Source organism: Monodelphis domestica, chromosome 2 (assembly GCF_027887165.1).
Source record: "Monodelphis domestica isolate mMonDom1 chromosome 2, mMonDom1.pri, whole genome shotgun sequence".
Taxonomy (NCBI): Eukaryota; Metazoa; Chordata; class Mammalia; order Didelphimorphia; family Didelphidae; genus Monodelphis; species Monodelphis domestica.
This window is the reverse complement of record NC_077228.1, coordinates 23774979-23789661: the sequence shown is the minus strand read 5'-3', so window position 1 is coordinate 23789661 and position 14683 is coordinate 23774979. Positions and strand designations below refer to the sequence as shown.

Here is a 14683-nt window from a genome sequence, read left to right as displayed (position 1 = left end):
CCAAGGCCATCTAGCTTAACCCCCTTGTTTTTTGCAGATGAGGAAACTGAGGCAGAAGGACTGGAAGTCTGACCCAAGGTCACAAAGGCAGGAAGTGGTAGAGGCAGTATTTGAACATCTCTATCCAGAGGCAGGGCTGTTTTAACTGTAGCCCAGAGAGAGACAGAGACTCAGACAGGGTCAAAGATAAGGAGAGGTCAGGGGCGAGGACCAGGACACAAAGTGCAGGAATGTGGACTAGGCAGCAGATGGGGTAGGGAAAAGGCAGGAATTCAGATGGAATGAGGGTGGGGGCTGGGGCCAGGCCAGACTGAAGGAACCCAGGAAGATGAGGAGGAATAAGAGGGACTCTTGGCCTGGCATGGGTTGGCAGGCTCTGATTACCTCGATGGTAGGTGCTGGAGGACTTGACCACTTCCCGGAGCAGCTTGAGGGTGCGGTTAAAGGGAACCAGCCTCTTCTGCTCCTCAGTGCCCTGATTCAGTAAGATGCCATCTAGCCTGGGGAAGGACCAGGATACAGTGGGTCAGTCCCTCTCTCCCACTGAATTGAGCAGCTGAAATTTCCCCCTGCCAAGCAAGCCTCTCCTTCCCCAGGACCCTCCAAGTTTACTCTTAGGGTTTGGGGCTCCATTCCTATGAGGAGATTAAACATTTCTCTTCCCCACACAGTTGTTCCTTCTGTAAAACAGGGGGGTTGGACTAGAGGACATTAATGGTGCCCAATTTGAGGGGGAAGCCATAGGGTCATGAGCTCAAGTGGGGTCTCAGATTAAAATAATCATCAGAGCTACCATTGCATGAGCCCTGTGAGGTCAAGAGAGTAAGTATTGTTTTATATTTTCACCATTCTCTATTTTACAGTTGGGGAAACCAAGGCTCAGAGAATGTAAAGTGACTTGCTAATGGTGATCCAGCTGGAGTCAGAGCAATAAAGACCTCTGGGACAATGAAGGGCAAGGGCTTTCTCCTGGCCTGCCTGGCTTCCATTTATTAATTACCTACTATGAGCCAGATGCTAGGCTAAGTACTAGGGACTCAAAAGCAAAAGTGAGATCAGTCCTCTCCTCCCCATTCAGGAGTTCAAATCAAAGGATGCTCTCATTGCAGGAGACTCCCAGAGCAGGTTTTTTTTTTTTAATCCTTACTTTCTGTCTTGGATTTCAAGGGAGAAGAGTGGTAAGGACTAGGCAATGGGGGTGAAGTGACTTGCCCAGGGTCACACAGCTGGGCAGTGTCTGAGGTTGGATTTGAACCCAGGACCATCTCTAGGCCTGGCTCCCAATCCACTGAGCTACCCAGCTGCCCCCCCAGAGCAAGGGTTTTGAGACAGTTTTCTCATGCATCTCCCTTTTTCTCCTCAAGCAGGCAGTCTGGGGGAACCATCTGAACCCCTCCACAGTATAGGATGACAAAGGAAGGAGCCAAATATTTTTAAACCTTCTATGGACCCATGATCTGAGCCAAGCCTTTCATAGATTGTTAAGAGCCTAGACTTAGAGCCGGAGAGAAATAAGGGAAGGGAATAACCATTTATTAGATGAACACTGTGTACCAGGCACATGCTAAGGGCTTTTTCCATATATTGCTCTGCTCGATAAGATCATAGAGGAGAATAGAAGGAGAGCTGGGTCAAACCAGAGAGTCCTTCTAGCCCAACCTTCTCATTTTACAGATGTAGAAACTGAGGCCCAGAGAGGAAGAGGCTTGCCCAAGTTCACATAATAACTAACAGACTCCCAATGTGACTCCAAGTCCAAAGCTCTGTCCTCTATGCCTCCTAATTAGTATCTTTGCACCAAAAAAAGGCATTTACTAAGTCTATTAAAAAATCAAACGGTCACACTCTCATTTGTTTGTTTGTGTCTATTTTTTTACAATTTCTGCTGTGGGTCCCCAAAGGTGGAAGAGATTCTAGCCTTTCTCAGTGCCTTCAGAAGCCCTGACCGACATCCGATGGCCAATCAATCCATCATCCATCAGCAAGCACTTAGGAGCCTCCTGCCCCATGCTGGACCCTGGGATAGCCCAATCTCTCTGGAGCCCTTTTTGGGTTTTCAAGGGGCGATGAACCTGGGCACACACGGGAGCTTCCCCTGCCCTTACTCAAGCTCCCTCTGGAGACACCCCAACCCCTGCTGCTTCTCTGGCCCCGGCCATGTGTGGGCAGGACCCCTCCTCCTGTCCAGGCTCTCCTCCCTCCACTGGCCCATTACCTCTTACCTGAGGAATAGCGTTGCCATTGTGAAGTACCAGCCTCGTTTCTCCTCCAGCGGGATCTAGCGCAGACAAAGGGAGGTCAATGGAAACATCTTCCTTCCTGGAGCTCCTTCCTCAGCCTCGCCTACTTGGGGAGAAATCTCTGCCCTTCTGCCTCCCACAGCCTGGACCGTCCCGGTGCCAGACAAGGCGATGAATGGGCTTCCTCATTTTTCAAGCCCATCCTGGCATTCAGTGCTGCATTCGCTCTCAGGACTTGAGTTTAAGCTCCAGCTCTGCCCCTCAAACTTGGGAAAGCCACTTGTCCTATCAGTCAAACAAGTGTTTATAGAGCCCCCGCCATATATGGGGCCTCGAGTGCAAAATGAGGTCGAACTCAAAGGTTTCTGAAATTCCTTTCTGCTTTAAGTCTAGGATCCTAAGTGGAAAGGATTGGGAACCAGAGGCCCTGGATTCAAATCCTGCAAGTTATTTAACCTCTGGGTCTCAGTTTCCCTATCTGTAAAACATCTAGCCTGAGTTAGATGCCCTCTCAGGCTCTGATCGCTGGTCCCTTCCTGCCTCTAGACTCCCTAACAACCAGCACTGTCTTCCAGTGCTGTGAATTGCCTCAAGTAGAAGTGGGTTCCTCATCACTGGCATTCAGGGATGACAGATCTAGTTAGAAGGGACCTTCGAGGTCATTGGGACCAACTCTCTCTTCTGACAGATGAGGAAACTGAGGCCTAGGGAGGTTCAACGACTTGCCCAAGGTCAGATAGAAAGTAGCAGAGGTGGGGTTGGCACCAGTGCTCCTCGGAATCCTCAGGATTCTTATTCAGGTGGAGGTTGGGCTAGGGGACCACTTGAGGTCCATTTGGATTCAGAATTCCATTTGGCTTCCCTTCTTCTATGACCATCCTTTCCTAGAGCCTCTCTCTGTCTCCTGTCTTCAGTCACTCCTCCATTATTTCCTTCTTCTCAGCCTCAAAAGATTTTCAAGTCTTCTCTACCCTTAAAAAAGTACTCCTGAATTTTCCTTTCCCACTCTGCCTTTTAGTAGTCCATATTGCCTTTCTCCTTTGCTCACCATCCACACTTCCTCCTAAAAGCCCTGAACATCAGACTTCCAACCTTACCACTGCATTGGTAAATCAGTGAATGGAGTACTAGACCCAAAGTCAGGAAGACCTGAGTTCAAATCCTGAGTCAGATACTTACTTGCTGTGTCATCCTGGACAAGTCACTTAACCTCTATTTGCCTTAGTTCCTCATCTGAAAAATGGGGGGTCGTTATGAGGATCAAATAAGGTAACATTTATAAATCACTTCATAAACCTTAAATTGCTATGTAAATGTGGCTATTGTAATAATTATTATTATTAAGGGGTTAATAAATGCTTGTTGACTGACTGGCTTATCTCCCCTACAAGAGTGCAAGCTGTATAGGGTCAGCAATGATGTAGGAGAGAAGGTACAGAAGGTACTTTTACTCTTTATCTGTTTTCTTTACAAAAGAGAAGACTCTGGGCTGGAAAAAAAGAACAAAAATGGCCATTGTGGCAGGAAAGCCGGAAGTGGACAAAGAGTCAGTAAGAGAGCACTAAGCTGACCTGACCTGACTCATGATGGCAAACTCAGTTACCTTCGAGGGTACTGAAAAAACTGATGGCTGTGATGTTTGAGCCCCCATCAGTGATCTCTGAGAGCCTGGGGAGAATGAGGGCAGGATGGTGAAGCTGAAGAAAGGCAGAGAAATTTTTAATGCTCTTAATTAAACATTTTAATATTTTTAATTGACACTCTAGAAAAGGAAGAGGTGGCCATCATAGAGAGCCTGGTTAGTTTCATCCAGTTTTGATTATTTCAGGCTAGCCTTATTAACATTTTTAAACTCTTATCTTCTGTCTTAGAATCAGTACTGTGCATTGGTTCCAAGGCAGAAGAACCCAAAGGGCTAGGCAATGGGGGTTCAGTGACTTGCCCAGGGTCACACAGCTAGGAAGTATCTGAGATCAATTTTGAACCCAGGACCTCCCATCTCCAGGCCTGACTCTATCCACTGAATCACTTGCCTGCCCCATTAATGGTTTTTGACAGAGTCCTCACAGACTTCTGCTCTCTTTCTGACCCAAGTTGACCCTTCATTTAGATACTTGAAGGCAGCAATTATATCCTCCCTCCTTTTTGTATCTTCTCTAGTTCAAAGAGACACAGTTTTTTGCCTCTTCCTTTTTATTTTCATTGTTCACTTATTTATTTATTTGCCTTTTCTTTTTATGATGTGGCTTTCTATATCAGGTGGCATTTCTACCAACATAGATTTCCAATAATCGTTATCATGGATTGTTCTCTAGGCTAGGAAACAATGCCAGTTTTCATCTCAGCTTCCCAATCCTCCCAGCATAGGGCCTGGCATGAGGCAGGCACTTAATACATTTAAGGGGGCAGCTAAGTGGCTCAGTGGTTTGAGAGCCAGAGCTGGAGTCAGGAGGACCCTGAGTTAAAATCTGGCCTCAGATACTTCCTAGCTGTGTGACCCTGGGCAAGTCAGGGTCTTAATCTCCATTGCCTAGCCCTTACTGCTCTTCTGCCTTGGAACCAATACACAGTATTGATTCTAAGGTGGAAGGTGAGGGTTTAGAAGGAAAAAAAAAGTGAGTTAAGTCTGTGAAGATGGGATTAACTCTCTCCTTGCCTACTTTTAAATTTAATCAACAAAATGGAATACACCCTTACTTAACCCTAAAGTAGGGGAAGTCCACAAACTACTTACTAAAGGGGTTTGTACCTACAGAAACAACTGACTGCCCCCCGGGCAGTCCTAAGCAAATTTAAAGATTACAATTGTTCCTCTAAAGTGGAGGAAGGCACAGGAAGTAATGCAAAAAAGGGTCTTTAAAAGTGGCAGAAACTTCCTGTTATGAGGTCTGCGATCTTTTTAAAAGCTCTGGAGGCTGGTGGAGGACCTTCTTCAGTGTGGACCTGGGACACTAGCATTTGGTATGACTGCTTTTGGATCTTCCCCTTTGGACTACAATGTGGATGAGTGAAAAAGCTGACTCCTTTCCTGGCTTCTAGAGAGATTAGTTTCCAAAGGAGGCTCTGTTTGTTCACCACTGGGTCCTCCAGCTAAATAGCCCTCCAGCTGAGGGTTCTCTGGTGGAGGTTTAATAAGCCCTGTCTGAATTGTGCCAAGCACCAGAGAAACATTTAGGGTGATAAGCTAGACTGCTTACTCTATCCTCTTTCATATTTCTCTATTCTTTCCCTCTATTTTGTAAATAAAAGCTGCTAAGTAAAAAGTCATTCTGACTTGAGTTACGATATTGGTGACTAGAACATTCTCTTATATTTAGTCAAACCATATTAATTTCATCCCCTACAAGTCCAATAGAATGAAAAAGACAGTTGTGATCAGCATCAGTGAGTGGGCTTCATGCTTTGAGTCATTTCTAGACAAGTAAAGAGGGTTTACATGGTGCTTGCTGGACTGCCACTTGGTGGCAATATCCTTAAATTGCAGGGGTGGTTGCAATAGTCTTGAAGAGTGAAATTTCTATAGCAAAAGTTATGAGGGACGAGCTCTGCAATAGCTTCCAGAGGCACCCAGGTGCCCAGTTGGCTCTTTGAACAAAACAGCATGAATTTTCCAAGTATCAAAGCCAATTCTGCCACTAGTTAGCTGAGTGACCTTGAGCATGTGCTTCCTTCTCTCTGACTTTTTGTTTCTTCCTCTATAAAAAAGAGGGGATTGGGTCCTTGTAATTCATGCTGCTGCTGCTGCTGCTTCTTCTTCTACTTCTCCTCCTCCTCCTCCTCTTTCTTCTTCTTCTTTTTGGTGGCAAACAGGGTTAAGTGACTTGCTCAGGATCACAGAGCTAGTAAGAATCTGAGCTCAAATTTGAACTCAGGTCCTCTTGACTCCAAGTCTGGTACTCTATTCACTGTACCACCTAGGTACCCCACTATGGTTTTTTCTTAATCCTTGCCTTCTGTCTTAGTATCAATACTAAGTATTAGTTCCAAAACAGAAGAGCAGGAAGAGCTAGGCATTTGGGTTTAAGTGACTTGCCCAGGGTCATACAGCTAGGAAGTGTCTGAGGCCAGATTTTTTTTAACCCTTACCTACTGTCTTAAACTAAATTCAAGTATGGGTTCCAAAGCAGGAGAGTGTAAAGGCTAGGCAATTGGGGGCATTAAGTGACTTGTCCAGGGTCACACAAATAGGAAGTGTCTGGCCAGATTTGACCCTTTGGTCTCCCATTTCTAGACCTGGCTCTCTCATCACTGAGCCACCTAGCTGCCCCCAAGCCTCCCCCTGGATTTTTCAAGCAGAGGGCTGAGGTTGGGTTTTACCCTCTGGGGCAGTAATAGATTCCCACGTTGGCCTCGTGAACAGATTTCTGCTCCCTTCACCTCAGCCCCAGGAAGGAGATGCCCCAGAGGATCCTGCCTGACTCCCAGGGGCCTTTGCTTCTGCTCACTCTGTATCTTAGTTTTTTCTGGTGGGAGCAGAAAAAGGTGCTGAAACTGTTGCTAGGAGCAACCAGGAAAAGGCTGTTACATAACTACAAAGCTATTGTGGGTTACGTTTGAGCCAAACCATCCCCTGGCAGAGGAGAGCCAGGAGGGACCTGCTTCACTCCCCCTCTCTCAGCGAGGTGCAGGGGCTGAGGGAGAGCCTCCTTCGCTGGAGGGCTTCGAGGAGAAGCCGAGGAAGAGAGGAAAGGCCAGATGTGCTCTCCAGGTAAGTAAAGGACCAGAACAAAGCGGTTCCACAGAGACTTTGATGCCAGGCTAACAGGAGTCTCCAGGAGCCAAGCACTGGGGCTCCCGGGCTTTGATGGGAACCGGAGATTCCGAGGGAGCTTCCCTTGTTACCAGGCTAGCACGGGATGCTGCTTACAGTGACCCAGGGAAAGCAGGGGGCCCTGGAGACTGAGGGCAGACGCAGCTACCCATTCTATGGAAGTGGAGGAAGGAGACAAGTACGAACCTCCAAAGCCTCGTCAGAACTTACTCCAAAGGAAGATTTTCTTTGAATTAGGGCTTGAATTCAAGTCAGAGACAATGAGGGAGACCTGAGGCTGAATCCCAGCCTCTGACTGGCTGTGTGACCTTAGGCAAATCACTTAACTTCTGTCTGCCTCAGTTTCCTTATCAGTCAAATGCAGATAATAATAACACCCGAGAGGGCAGCTGGGTAGCTCAGTGGATGGAGAGCCAGGCCTAGAGATGGGAGGTCCCAGGTTCAAATCTGGCCTCTGACACTTCCTAGCTGTGTGACCCTGGGCAAGTCACTTGACCCCCATTGCCTGGCCCTTCTGATCTTCTACCTTGGAACCAATACACAGTATTAACACCAAGATGGAAGGTAAGGGTTTAAAAATAAATATAACACCCAAGAACCCAGAGAGATTATAAAGGCCAAAGAGTATGAAATATTTTGCAAACCTTAAGATGCTACATAAATTTGAGCTATTATTATTTAACCTCTTTCACTCTGAGTTTCCTCATCTGTAAAATGGGGATGATAACAGCATCTACCATCTCTGAGTTTTAAATGAGATAGGCATTCAATGTAAAATGTTTTGCAAACTTTAAAATGTTATATAAGTACTAGCTACTATTACTATATTTATTTATTTATTAAACCCTTACCTTCTGTCTTGGAACCAATATTGTGGTTCCAAGGCAGAAGAGTGGGCAGGGCTAGGCAATGGGGGTTAAGTGACTTGGCCAGGGTCACACAGCTGGGAAGTGTCTGAGGCCAGATTTGAACCCAGGACCTCCCGTCTCTAGGCCTGGCTCTCCATCCACTGAGCTACCCAGTTGCCTCCAAGCTACTGTTATTGATAAGAATAATGATAATCTGGATAGGCTTGAGTAGAGAGTTAGTAGAATGTAAGCTCCTTGAGGACAGGGACTATTTTATTTTTAAAAACCTTTCTTTTTTAGAATCAAGATTATATATCAGTTCCAGGACAGAAGAGTAAGTAGTAAGGGCTGGACAACTGGGGTCAAGTGACTTGTCCAGGGTCACACAGCTAGGAAGTGTCTGAGGCCAGATTTGAAGTCCCTGGCTTGAGGCTCCATGCTCCAGGTCTGACTCTCTACCCACTGAGCCACCTAGCTGCCCCCTCAGGATTTTATATTAAGATGATTTACTGATGTTTATGAAGTTATGGGTGAGTGATGGTCAGAATATATAGCTCCTGCCTCAAAATTCACAGGTTTTTGTTTCTGAGTTGTATTATTTGCAATAATTTATGAAATAAAAGTTCTAAATTAAGATGTATATATATATATGTACATATATTTAATCTTGGTATCCTCACTACCTGGCACCAGGTCTTGTAACTGACAGATGTCCAGTAAATGTTTGTTGAATGGAATTGTCACTTCCTTCACCAGTGATGACCTTCCCTTTTAGGTCCTCACAGAGCTTGGATTTCCCCCTCTTAAAAAAAAAATTATTGCTCCCTGTTGTCTTTACATCACCTACATTTCCTAGTGTATCCCTCTCTTCTCTCCCTCCCAGACAACTGTCTCTGAAAGAATAAAAAAGAAAAAAAGAGTTGAGCAAAACTAACGGAACTTCAGGAGAAAGTCTTACATCTTTAGCATTTCACGCCGGTCGTGGCCCTCCTCTTTTCTTCTGGACCAAACTTCATTGTTCTAATTTCTCAGCATTCGGTTTTCTAGTTTGATGATTTTTCCGTTGATATTATTGCAGTTATTGCTTAGGTCATTTTCCGGGTTCTGCTTATTTCATTTTGCATCAATTCATAGATGTCTTCTCGTGATTCTCTGGATTTTTCGTTTTCATCATTTATTATGAGACACTCATATTCTATCACATTCAAGAACCACAACTTGTTTAGTTGTTCCTTGGTCAGTGGGTTGATCCTCTCTAGTGTATTTTCATGCTCAGTAGAGTTGTTTGTGCCTCGTTATCTAGTAGACTGGGTGCTCCACGAGGACAGGGAATGAGTCTTATTTCTTAATAGTAATAATAATAACTCTTATTTGCATAAAACTTTCTGTGACTGCTCTCTTCCTATTGTCTCCAAGATCTAGCATGTACTCCTCCATTTAGCTCCTGGTCGTCTTTTCTCCTTTAAAATATATGTGAGGGGAGTAGCTAGGGAGCCAGGCCTTGAGATGGGAGGTCTATCCCCCATCACCTAGCTGCCCTAGTTACATCTTTACTTGGTTATGTCTAACTAAACATTGCCCTTATCTAATCTCAGCACTAGGCACCCAGTTCTGTAAACAGTGGGCAGCTACTACTGTAAATTTGGAATTTGAAGAGGCCATGGAAGCCCAGCTTGAAAGTCCTTTAGGAGCCAGCCTATTCCACTGTTGCACAAAGTAGGCCCTGAACAAATGTTTGGTGATGGTTGCTAGACAGCCCTGACTGGTAAGGAGCACAAGTATTAGTGAACTGAATCTGTGTCTTTGCAGCATCCCTCCTTGTTTCTAGCTAGATCCATGTTCTGGGGCCAAATGGAGCACAATCTCCCCCCCTTCTCCCTTTTCCTGTGGAATGACACCCCTTCCAGTACTTCAAGGTGCCACTGTCTCTCCTCTAAGTGTTCTCTTGGCTAAACACCCTCGAAGGATTTCGCCAGCCAGTCTCGGTACAAGATGGTCTTCATTTGTCTTCCCATCCCATTGCCACCCTCTGGGCAGGCTCCAGTTTGTCAATGTCATTTCCTGAAATGTGGCATCCAGGACTGATCTGGAATACTCCAGCTGAGAACCTGGACACACTCCAAGTGTGAAACCGTCTACAATGGAGTCTCGGGGCTTTTCCTGGTGTGTGTGTGTGGGGGGGGCGGGGGAGAGTGATCCCTATTTCCAGACAATGAGGAGGGAACCAAAAGATGCCAAAGACCTCAGATGTGTGGATTAGTGGCTTGGCCTCGATCCCATTGAAAACTTTCTGGGCAGTACTTCCCTGGACTGAGATCTTAGAATGGTAGGGCCTAGAGGCAGAGAGGACCTCTGAAACCATTGACTGTAATTCACTCATCTTACAGATGAGGAAACGGAAGCCCAGAGAGTTTGGATGACTTAGGATCATAGAACCATGGATATAAAATTAGGGTAGAACTCCGAGGTTACCTAGTCTACTGATCTTATTTTGCAGATGAGGAAACTGAGTCCTAGAGAGTTCAGGTGATTTCTCCAATGCCACCCAGGTACAAGTATCAGCATTTGAACCCAGATTCAGGGTTAATGGACATCACCAGATGCTATACTGCTTCCCTAAGCACAGCAAGGCAGGTAGGAAAAGATATCTACCGGGGCCTCCACTTTAAGAAATCATTAGGAGGGGGCAGCTGGGTGGCTCAGTAGATTGAGAGCCAGGCCCAGAGATGGGAGGTCTTGGGGTTCAAATATGGCCTCAGACACTTCCTAGCTGTGTGACCCTGGGCAAGTCACTTTACCCCCATTGCCTAGCCCTTATCATTCTTCTGCCTTGGAACCAATACATGGTATTGATTCTAAGATGGAAGGTAAGGGTTTAAAAAGGAAAAAAGAAGTCATTAGAGCAGGAAGGGAAGGATTAGGATACATTCCCAAATAAAATGCATTGAAGAGTGAAAGCAGATGTGTGACACCGTGGGAGGGGCCCAGCCTACCCTGGAGCTGTTAGCAGTGCAAGCTATAACTTGTTGAATTGTGCATCTGGGAAAGTGATGGGTTTGGAATCCCTGTTCTCAGCTGTGGGAACTCTCAGGTCACTAATAGTCTCTCAGTGGTTACACAATATGGGCCCTTCTCAGGTCTCATTTTTCTGGACCATCTCTCTATAGCTTTTGATACTACTGATTACCTTCCATTCTATGCCTCACCCACCTGGTCTCCCTTAACATTATTCCCTCTTGCTTTTCTGCCCATCCTTTCTCAGCCAGCCAATAAGAGTGTTGGGCCCAGAGTGATGGAGACCCGAGTTCAAATCCCTCCTCAGGCATTATGAGCTGACCAGCCTTTATTGTCTCAGTTTCTTTGGTTATAAATAGGGATAACAATAGCACTTATCTTGTAGGTTTTTTAGAATCAAATAAGATAATATTTATAAAATGTTTAGCACAGTGCTGGCACATAGTAGGTACTAAATAATTTCTTTTTTTTTCTCTTTCAGTCTGTTTCAGGAGCATCATTAAAAAAAAACAGATAACAAAACAAATTTTTGTCAAAATGTATTTTGATCTGTGCACCTTCTATCTTAGAATTAATACAAAGTGTTGGTTATAAGACAGAAGAGCAGAAAGGGCTAGGCAATTGGGATTAAGTGATTTTCCTGCCCAAGGTAACACAGGAAGTGTCTCAGGTCAGATTTGAACCCAGGACCTCTCATCTTTAGACCTGACTCTCTATCCATTAAGCCACATTCATGTTTCACCCCTCCCCTCCCTAAAAATCCAGGTTTCTGCCTCAAGCCCTTTTTATTTTCCATCTTTGGGGATTTTATCTTCATCGCCCATGGATTCATTCAGTGATCTTCTGTACAGATGATGCCCAGATCCCCACATTCAGCCCTCTCTCTCCTGAGTTCTAGTCCTATGTGGCCTCCTGCCCACAACATATCCAAAGTGGAACATTTTATACTATCGTAATGTCAAGGCAAACCTCATTCTTTCAGGCACTAGAGTTCATCACGTCAGCATCATCCGGGATACCTCCCTCTCACTCACCCTGCATCCCTTCATTTCTATTTGTGTATTTCCTCTGCTATCTATCCCCTGCTGTTCACTCAGACAGCCACTGTCCTAGTTTGAATCCTCATCCCTTTTTGCATGGCCACTTCTTTTTGAGGAGAAGAAACATGGTCAGAGTCCTGGTTCTGGAGTCAAGATCTGGATTCAATTCTGCCTCAGTCATTTGCTGACTGTGTGGCTCTCGCCTCTCGTGTTCTGGATTCCTTGTCTATAAAACGAGGGCGTTGATCTCTTAAGGTCTCTCTCATATCTAACTCCACAATTCCCTGTTTCTCTCATCTCCTGGTCTCAAGTCTCTTCCCCCGTCAGCTCATCCTCCATTCAAGTACTCAAGAGAGGTCAATGGATCTGCAATCTCATCAGTGTGGACACTCCTTCCAATGACACAGCTTGTAGCCCTTTAACATCCTGTGGAACTCTCAGCCATGTCCTACCCATAAGTTCGCCACAGACTCATTGATGATGGCGAGGACCCTGGTCATCTCTGGTCATGGCAAAGAGTCCAGGCCATCCTTGTGGCCATCCATGGGCATCCTTTGCTCTTGCCACACATGCCCATGGGATTATGAAGCTAACTCTCCTGCACCAGCAGAGAAAAGCAGACTTTACCATCCTGAAACAGATCTGAATATGGTTCAGCAAAAAATGTCACTTGATTTTCAAGGTAAAGCTTAACTACTAGGAAACTAGCCCCTTCGTGATGAAGTCTTGGCCATGCAGTCCATTCTCCACACTGAAGTCGAATTGATATTTCAAGAGCACAAGTCTAGTCATGCTACTTCTCTCCTCCCTATGCCCCTCAGGACAAAATATTGGGCTCAAACAAAACAAACCTGGGTTCAAACCCGGCCTCAGCTACTTCCTAACTGTGTGACCTTGGGCAAGTCACTTAACTCCAATTGCCTAGACCTTACTGCTCTTTTATCTTAGAATTAGTACTCGAATCCAAGACAGAAAGTAAGACTTTAAAAAAAAAAGAAAAGAAATATGGAGCAAGGGATGCTCGAATGTTCTTTCCCACCTAGAGGACCCCCTGATTGTCCTCTACTCTCCAAGAATTATTGCTTCGCATTATCCCCCTCAAAATAATTTGCTTTTACTTTGAACCTATTGGTATTTGTCTGTGTACATGATGGAAGTTTTTCTCAAGAATGTAAAGACCTTGAGGGCAGGACTGTTTCCGTTTTGTCTTTGCAGACATGAGAACTAGTCCATAATAAATGTTTGGGGAACGGAACCAAACTGAATCCAAAGAGATGAGTTCATATCCTAGTTCTGCTCCTTGCTACTTGTGTGGCCCTGGACACAAATTTCCCATCTCCGAACCTCAGTTTACTTACTTTAAAAAAGAATCCCAATAACCCTTAACTTCTGTCTTAAACTTAGTTCTAAGAATTGGTTCCAAGGCTTCTGTGGTAAGGGCTAAGCAGTGGGGGGTTAAGTGACTTGCTTAGGATCCCAATTTGAACCCAGAACCTCCCATCTCCAGGCCTGACACTATCCACTGAGCCATCTAGATGCTCTTCAGTTGACTTATTTGTATAAGGAAGGGACTGGACTAGGTGATTTCTAAGATCCTTTCCAGCTTTAAATCTTAGAGTTCTCCCTCTGGAGAGAATATCACTAAATCAGACTGGCCTCTTAGGAACCTACTGATGATGCTAATAACATGCAGCAAAGTGTGTCAGCCAGGAAGAGCACTGAACAGAAACTCCTGTGATCAGCCAGCATTCTGGGATGGCCAATTGTCAATGGCTTCACTCTTCAGCATATCAGTGGCTGTTAAAGCATCAGCACGGAAAGAGGGGTGTGTGTGTGTGTGGGGGGGTGATGGAAGAAGCCAGTAGAGAAAGGAGGAAGCAGGAAGCAGCAACCACAATTTCTCAGAAAGAGACTTGGTACCCCCAAAGCTCCCACTCAGAAATTGTCCTAATTCACTCATTTTGGGAAACTACAACTGACTTTCCCAGCCCCAGAGCATCATGGGAAGATCTCTGGTCTAAGTCTTCTCTGTGTTTCTCCAAAGGCTTCCTGACTTGGTGCTTTTATAACGACGAATATAAAGTCCCACAAAACTAATTTTTAGAACGTATGATGGCCCATCTATGGGTTTCAGTTTCCTTACCTATTAAGGGGCACCAACTTATAGTCAGGCAGCTGGGTGGTCCAATGAATAGAGCACTGAGTGTATAATAAGGAAGACTCCTCTTTCTGAGTTCAAATAATCACCTCATATACTCACTAGTTGTGTGACCCTGGATAAGCCACTTAACCCTACTTGCCTCAGTTTCCTCATTTATAAAACGAGCCAGGAAGGAAATGGCAAACAACTCCAGGATCTTTGCCAAGAAAATCCCAAAAGGGGTCATGAAGAGTTGGATGTGACTGAAACGACTGAACAACAAATTTAAAAAGAGCTGCATGGTTAGAAAGCTGCTCATCTGAACAAGATCTAGGGGTGTTGGTGGACTGCAAGCTCAGTATAAATCAACATGGCAGCCTAAAAGGGGAAGCTACACTAAGAAAGGTGTGGTGTGTAGGATCACTAAGGTGGCAGTTCTTCTGTCTTCTGCCCCGGTCAGACTACATCTGGAATACTACGTTCAGATTTGAGCTCCATATTTTAGAATGGAAGGATATTGATAAACGAAGGCATTAGAGGAGGGTCACCATGCTGGGCATTCTTTGTTCATCTGTTCAGTGCCACCAATTCTTTATGATCAAGCACACGAGGCCCTTCTATCTTCCACC

General features: G+C 45.2%; 2 protein-coding genes across 2 annotated transcripts in view; one reads left to right on the top strand and one right to left on the bottom strand.

The window, feature by feature from the left end:
- The window catches only part of TTC22 (tetratricopeptide repeat domain 22), a 43617-nt gene that overhangs the window by 9345 nt on the left and 19589 nt on the right, over positions 1 to 14683 (bottom strand). The window contains exons 2-3 of the mRNA XM_001381459.3: positions 2223 to 2278; positions 385 to 500 (exon numbers count right to left, since the gene is read on the bottom strand). Of these exons, the coding sequence (XP_001381496.2) occupies positions 385 to 500; positions 2223 to 2278 (172 nt within the window). The remainder of the gene's footprint in view (positions 1 to 384; positions 501 to 2222; positions 2279 to 14683) is intronic.
- Positions 6808 to 14683, top strand: part of CIMAP2 (ciliary microtubule associated protein 2) — a 76373-nt gene continuing 68497 nt past the window's right edge. Inside the window, exon 1 of the mRNA XM_007480529.3 lies at positions 6808 to 6948. The gene's annotated coding sequence lies outside the window, so the exon portion shown is untranslated. The remainder of the gene's footprint in view (positions 6949 to 14683) is intronic.